At 40.8% G+C, this 7,066-nt stretch overlaps 1 protein-coding gene across 1 annotated transcript in view; it reads left to right on the forward strand.

Moving 5' to 3' along the window:
* Positions 1-7,066, forward strand: part of LOC119415847 (periphilin-1) — a 56,487-nt gene that overhangs the window by 46,771 nt on the left and 2,650 nt on the right. Inside the window, exons 8-9 of the mRNA XM_037683023.1 lie at positions 1,901-1,977; positions 3,632-3,775. Coding sequence (XP_037538951.1) covers positions 1,901-1,977; positions 3,632-3,775 — 221 coding nt within the window. The remainder of the gene's footprint in view (positions 1-1,900; positions 1,978-3,631; positions 3,776-7,066) is intronic.

A 7,066-nucleotide genomic window follows, 5' to 3' on the forward strand; every position in this document is an offset into this window, starting at 1 on the left:
ATATATATATATATTCGAGGGGTCATGGGACTTGCCCGTCCAGTCTACATGTGTTTTGTGGACTTGGAGAAGGCCTTCCACCCTGTTCCTCGGGGTACACTGTGGGGGGTGCTCCGTGAGTATGGGATTGGAGACCCGTTGTTACGGGCTATTTCAGTCTCTATACAAGTGGTTCAATAGTTTGGTTCACATTGTCGGTATAAGTCGGACCCCTTCAGGGTGGGAGTTGGATTCTGCCAGGGCTGCCCATCGTCACCAATTCTGTTCATAACTTTTATAGACAGAATTTCTCGGTGAGTCCAGGGGGCGGATGGATTCCTGTTCGGCGTCCTCAGGATTTCATCTCTGCTCTTTGCAAATGATGTGGTCATGTTGGCATAATCATGCCATGATCTTTAGCTGTCACTGGAGCAGTTAGCAGTCCAGTATGAAGCAGCTGGGATGAGTATCAGTACTTCCAAATCTGAGGCCATGGTCCTCAACTGGGAAAAGGTGGATTGCTCTCTTCAGGTCGAGGGTGAGGTTCTGCCTCAAGTGGAGGAGTTCAGGTATCTTGAGGTTTTGTTCACAAGTCAGGGATTGGCAGACGGATTGGTGCAGCGTCTACTGTGTTACAGACTCTGTACCGGTCCGTTGTGGTGAAGAGGGAGTGGAACTGTAAGGCGAAGCTCTCTGTTTACCGAGCAGTCTACGTTCCTACCCTCACCTATGTTCACTAGCTCTGAGTAGCGACCGAAAGAATGAGATCGCGGATATGGGCAGTTGAAATGAGTTTCCTCTGCATGGTGGCCGGACTCTTCCTTAGAGATAGGGTGAGAAGTTCAGTTATCCGGGAGAGACTTGGAGTAGAACTGCTGTTCCTCCACATCAAGAGGAGCCAGTTGAGGTGGTTCGGGCATCCGGTAAGGATGCCCTCTGGGTGCCTCCCTAGGGAGATGCTTTGGGCCTGTCCAACTGGGAGGGGACTCCCAGGACATGCTGGAGAGACTGTGTCTCTCGGTTGGCCTGGGAAAGCCTTGGGGTCCCCCAGAAGAGTTTTGTTGACGTGACCACTGTGTTTAACTTTGTCTCCAGAACTCTGAGAACAAAAGTCATTATGTGCTTTAGACGAGGTTCATATTGGAGTATCAATCGTTGATCTTTTTAACAACCATAATGGCAGGCTGTTTGTACCCCCATTTCATCCATCAAAGAACAGCTATAACCATCATTACATGACATGTTGATGTATAAATTGTTTTTTTTTTCAGTTGACTTGGGCCTTTGAACATCTGTGTATGGACCAACCACAGTACGAAGAATTCCTTATTACATCAGATCACACTAAGCACAATAAAACATTTCCATAGTTGCAAAGAAAAGAAAATATTTAATATGCAATCAACTTTTTTTTTTTCTGGAAGCCTTTGGCTAAATATAGACTTTATTTTTAATTTAGACACATCTGAACAGAACAACCACTTTAGTCTGAGACGTCCCAACGGTGGACTAACGCAAAGCAGGAGACAGGGATTAGTACACGTTTCTTTTGTCACATAATGCTGTGGCTTCAACATTGCTCTCTTAAGATGAACACCGTAGTTGTTTCACACATTATCAAATAATTCTATAAAGAGTCTTGAGAAGCATGACAGAAAAAAATATTATAAAGAACCCAGTCCAGATTTTGCAAAAATACTTCAGTTAATGTGAGACAAACCACAACCACCAAGTTGTTGCCACTGGCCCTGTTTTAATACAAAGAAAAGTTCATAAATAAATAAAAAAATAACCTTTGACCTCCCTCATGTATAATTTGATTCAACTTCTTTTTGTTGCGATGAAACCTTTGTCAGAACATTTTATTATGATGTTTATATTCATTTTTGCTTACTGTACTTTCATGATACAGATTCCACAGAAAAGACCAACGTGGAGAAGATCCAAACTCCCAGCAGCTCTGCTGAAGGGTCTCCTCATAGTTCACTTTCTTCAAAGGTAAAACTTGCATTTTTTAAAATCATTCTTATAATTTTGTTTTTGTTTCTGAAATGTGTAAAATACAGTTAGCAATAGCATTTGCATTCTCCATTTATAGTTCCTAATAAAACATCAGAACAAACTAATATCTTTAGCTCCTCTTTATTAAAAGGATTGTACAGTACTTTTAACTACATTATTAAGTGGTGTTAATTAGAGCCCGACCCATATGGAAATTTTGGCACTCGTCGATACCGATATTGGGACGGGGAGGCTAATGCCAATAACCGATATTATGGCCGAATGTATTTTTTTTAGCTTTGTCCACCCCCAAGAATCTAAGAAAACAGTGAGCAGAGCAGGGCTTGTTTATTTAGCGCAGCTGTTAGCAACCATGAAACTAAGCTAATCAAATTGACGCTTTAAGTAGTCCCACGCTAGGTTTGCAATGGGTGCACTGGTCATAAAAACAGTCTTCCTAACGTGCGTTCACATTTTCTATCCTCCACTATTCACCATAAAGTTGTCAGATGTGTTACAAAATATAAATTAAACAAAGAAACACTCACATATGATTAGGGTCTAATAAGTATTGACTGCAAGAGAGTTTATTTTTCTTTGCAGAGAAGTAAAGATTTCAGACAAACGATGCATTTCATTGATGACAGAGCTAACATTACTAACACTGATGTGTTTTACCTCTTTGTTAGATTTATTGTTCTGGATAAAGTTTTACAAGACAATAGCCAATGCTAGGTTATCTAAATGTTAGCTTGCTAACTTGAAAGGCACGTAGCTAATGACAAGCGGGTTGGAGGATTGAAGAGAATTTATTATAGTTGATTTGTTTTACATATTTGATTTGTTAAAATAAACCTACCATGCTCTATTCAGCAAAATGCTCTACACAGTATTGCTCCCTGCTTCATCTGTGCCAAACTTCAAAAGTGAAACAAATTGAACGACCATGACTTGAAAGTCTTCATGCTCCTCTGCTGGATACATTGTACAATTATGACTGGTTCCTGTATTTTAGGTGTGAAATTTAGAAGTGTTTATATCGGCTCATAATGGGACAGTTATCATCACCAACATGTCCCCAAACGTCTATTATCAGCCTAAAATATCGACCATACTGATATATCAGTCGGGCTCTAGTGTTAATGCAAATTTACCTTGTAAAAAGTAAATTATACTGTTAGATTTACTCTCTAGGCAGTTTCAATGTATTCCTAGCACAATGGGTGATAAAATGTTGATGTTCAAATTGATTTTTCAATTAAAATAACATTAAAAAAGAAAAAAACAGGAAGAAATGTTATTGTGTTACTAAAATAACTTATACAAACAAATCGTGTTACTCAATATTAATAAAATATGGAAGACTTTTTTTGCTATTAATTTTGTTTATTATAATGTATTGGTGTTAGGTCTGTTCCTGGCTCTTTGTGCTGATCTTTGTCTGTCAGAGGGCTATAATCAGAAAGATAAACTTTGTATGGCACTGGTGTCTGTTTTCTGTTGGCACGCAGCGAGCATAATGAGACACGCATGCAAACAGGAACTCAGCACCTGTAACAACGCAGCATTTTCTCGTCAAATCACTTTGAAATCAGAGCCACTTTCTAAACGTGGTGACCTCAGCTCTAACCCTTAACCTTTGGCTTGCCAGGAAAAAACATCTGCGTCTGCAGCGGAGTCAGCGGAGCCAGAGGAGGCAGCAGCTGCCAGCGTGGAGCCAACTCTGACACCAGAGGAGGACCTAAAGGCTCGCCGGTGGGAGGCCATTAATGCTAAAGTTCTGGAAATTGAGAAGGTAGGTGGCTGGCGGCTCCAAGAAATGACCTAACTTCTGTGAATTGTCTTGACCTTTTGGTTGGTAATGTTTAAACATAACTAACTTGTCTACTTTCCTTTGGTCAGACCTGACACATCATTGATATCACTCCTGGGTTGTCTCTACATGTTTAACATTCCTGTTATCTTCCTGTCTGGAATTGTTTTATTTTTGTAAAAGATTGGCCTAAAGAGGGTTTTTCTTGTAATAGGAGTACTTTGGTCAGGTGTTTTGGGTTTTAAAGGAAGCGCAACAGTTTGAGTCGATTTCAGAGCACTAATTGAAGAAACGACACAGGAATGTCTGCACATCTGTGCAACCAAATATTTCCAGTCCCCACTCTGATATATGTGAATAAGAAACACTTTGAGATCATTTGTTTCCACAATAACCAGTTGTGCACGGTGTACCTCAGTCGCTGCAAAACAAAAAAAGGCTAAAAGTATCCGAGCATGGTGGCCCCTCTTTACATTAGTGAGCTTAACCCGTGGTGTTCCATAAATTCACACATCCCTTTCAGACCCTCTTCATGGTGTCTGCCAGCACTTAAAATATTCAAGAAGCATTTTGGTGCAGAAAAGTAGGATGACTTGACAGAAAAGTCACTTCTCGAGGTCTTCTATTTGGAGTTGCGCTCTCCCCCTCTCATTCATCACTACGCTACAGTACCACTTAACTGTTCCTGTTAAAACAGGGAAGGAATTGCCCTGCAGGATACAGGTGGCCCACCCACAATGTGCTTCATGTGTTGGCATTGCTGCACACTTGCTAAACCTGCCATTTCCAGACGCTTCTGTAGCCGTGGTGAAAGGCTGGAACCCTGACTGCGTCTTTACTGTAACATCTGCCGCAGCTCTTGGACGACGCGTTTCTGTTGCTCATGTGGTTTGGCAGGGAAAGCAGGTCAGGTGGACCATATAGTCCTCAGTCTGGTTTAAAAGATCTGCTCCAGTTACTGTACAAAAAACATGAACACATTTGTATTATTTTACGTCTGTTTAACAGTATATACCACGGCTTTTATAACTTGTAAAAAATAAAAAATAATTACAGCGGTGTGACTTGCATGCCATTGTTTACCAAAAAATCAGCTGTCTTGCTGTGCATTATTGTCTTGCTGTGCATTATTGTCTTGCTGTGCATTATTGTCTTGCTGTGCATTATTTTGGACCGTTGGTACGGATTTTTAAACAAAGTAAAAACATAAAACTTGTTTTTAAAAATATGCAAAACTGTCAGCATCACAGTGTAGCTAAGTGCCTGGGAATAGAGAATTCCATTCATCATCTCCATCAGCACCAAATGAAACATATCCATTTCAACTATTAGCCGCACCACCGAGAGGTCCGGTTTGCAGGTTGAGTGATTAAAATGGCTCTCGTAATGTCCCCTAATATGTACCAGCCCTCAAATCATTGCCCTACTTCCCTTATTATGCAGGACCCCTGTGTGCACCAGGCCTCATTTGAACAGAGCCTCACAAAGTGTCCATGTGAGAGCTGTGTTGTAATCTCATTCAAACTCTGAACTTTCCGACCCCCACCTGGTACTCCAGCTCACACTCTTGTCGGCATGTTCACAATTTGGACCTCCACAAACATCCGATTTGGTCAGAAGCCCCACTTTTCGAGGAGGACTCTGGTGTTGCCGGTTCTCCTGGGGCTCCAGTCCGTCCTGTGTGGCCCTGTGATATCAGGCTCCAGGATCGGCTTCAGCTCTCATTCCAAGGACACAACTAGTTGAGCAGAACCTCCCTGCAACTTTTTCTCACAACTTCAGGAGCATGTTCAGGTCAAAAGTGTGTAAAACTCAATGTGGGACATAATGAAGTGGAAAAAATTGGCTCCTTTCAGTAAAATGTGCAGCTCAGGAAACAGGAAGTTTTTTTTTATTTTATTTTTAATGGCAACTATAACACTGAACTGTTGGTGGATGCTGGTTTGTGGGACATGCAGCAAATGATTTAGGCTCATTTAGCCCTTTTGTTTCCTTTTCCAACCTAAAACCTGTTTGTCCAAGACAAAGTAGAAGCCCTACATTGTTTAGAACATCCATGAAAGAAAAAAGTTCAAACTGAGGAGACTGTTGAGCCAACCTGACCCTGAGCTCAGTTGGCCACACGTGTCGCGAGTGTCTCACTTCCTTGTGGTCACGCTGAAGACTGTAATTATGCAGGGCCGCTAATTCGCTTGACATGATCTGCAGACATGAAAGCATGCGTGTGAGTTAAAACATCTCCCACAGTCTGGGATATTTCTGTCAGAGCTGACTGAACTGACCTCCATCACTGTGTCACTGTGAATGTTTGCTTGTTGTGAAGTAGATTACAGCCTGTTCTAGTAACAAATAGAATACAATCATTTATCACTAATATTATACCTTTATTACTTAACATACCCTTATGAATCGTTAATGAATAGTTATAGATTTTCAGCAGTAACATCGTATAACGTGACAATTTTGAATGATTTTCACTTTATCTGTAAAAGATGCTCATGATCAGCAGGTGTGGAGTTACAGTTCAGTTTGGTCAAACATGTCCACATGCTTATTTTACCAGGACTCTTTCCCCATCTAAGTTCTTCACATAGTCTTCTTTTTATTTTTTTAGGTTTTGATTTACTTCGAACACACGATTTTTATTTTAGTTGTAGACACAGTGGACGTGTCGTGTGTTTCTGCCCTGAATGTTCCACGTTAAATTGTTTGTGTTTCTTTGACTTTTTCTGGAGACTTTAAAGCCCCACCCATCTGAACACTGACTGTGTTTTTAAAACTTCTGTACACACGGAGTTTAGTTTATTTACCTTTTGTACCTCTTTTCTCTCTAAAATAGCAGTCACATTTTTCAGTAAGACGTATTTTATTGACAGGACTTTTAATTTGTCCTGAGTGAGTTTTTAACTGTGTAGTTGAGGATAACAACAAATCTCCTGTAAACTTTTGTAAACGAGTTTATATTCCTGTCCATCTTCTGGAGGTTGTTCAGTAGCTCTACCTTGTCTGTTGTTTTGGGTGCCACCTGTTGATTAACACCATATTTGCCGGAATATAAGTCGCATCAGTCAAAAAAAGCATCACGATGAGGGAAAAAACATACACAAGTCACTTTGGCTTATAAGTCGCATTTATTATGCATCACCGCTGACCTGTCGCATTTTTTATGCATCACCAATGACCTGTCGCATTTATTATGCGTCACCGCTGACCTGTCGCATTTATTATGCATCACCGCTGACCTGTCGCATTTCTTATGCATCACCGCTGACC

The sequence above is a fragment of the Nematolebias whitei genome, chromosome 10 (assembly GCF_014905685.2).
Source record: "Nematolebias whitei isolate Nwh7 chromosome 10, NemWhi1, whole genome shotgun sequence".
In the NCBI taxonomy this organism is placed as follows: domain Eukaryota; kingdom Metazoa; phylum Chordata; class Actinopteri; order Cyprinodontiformes; family Rivulidae; genus Nematolebias; species Nematolebias whitei.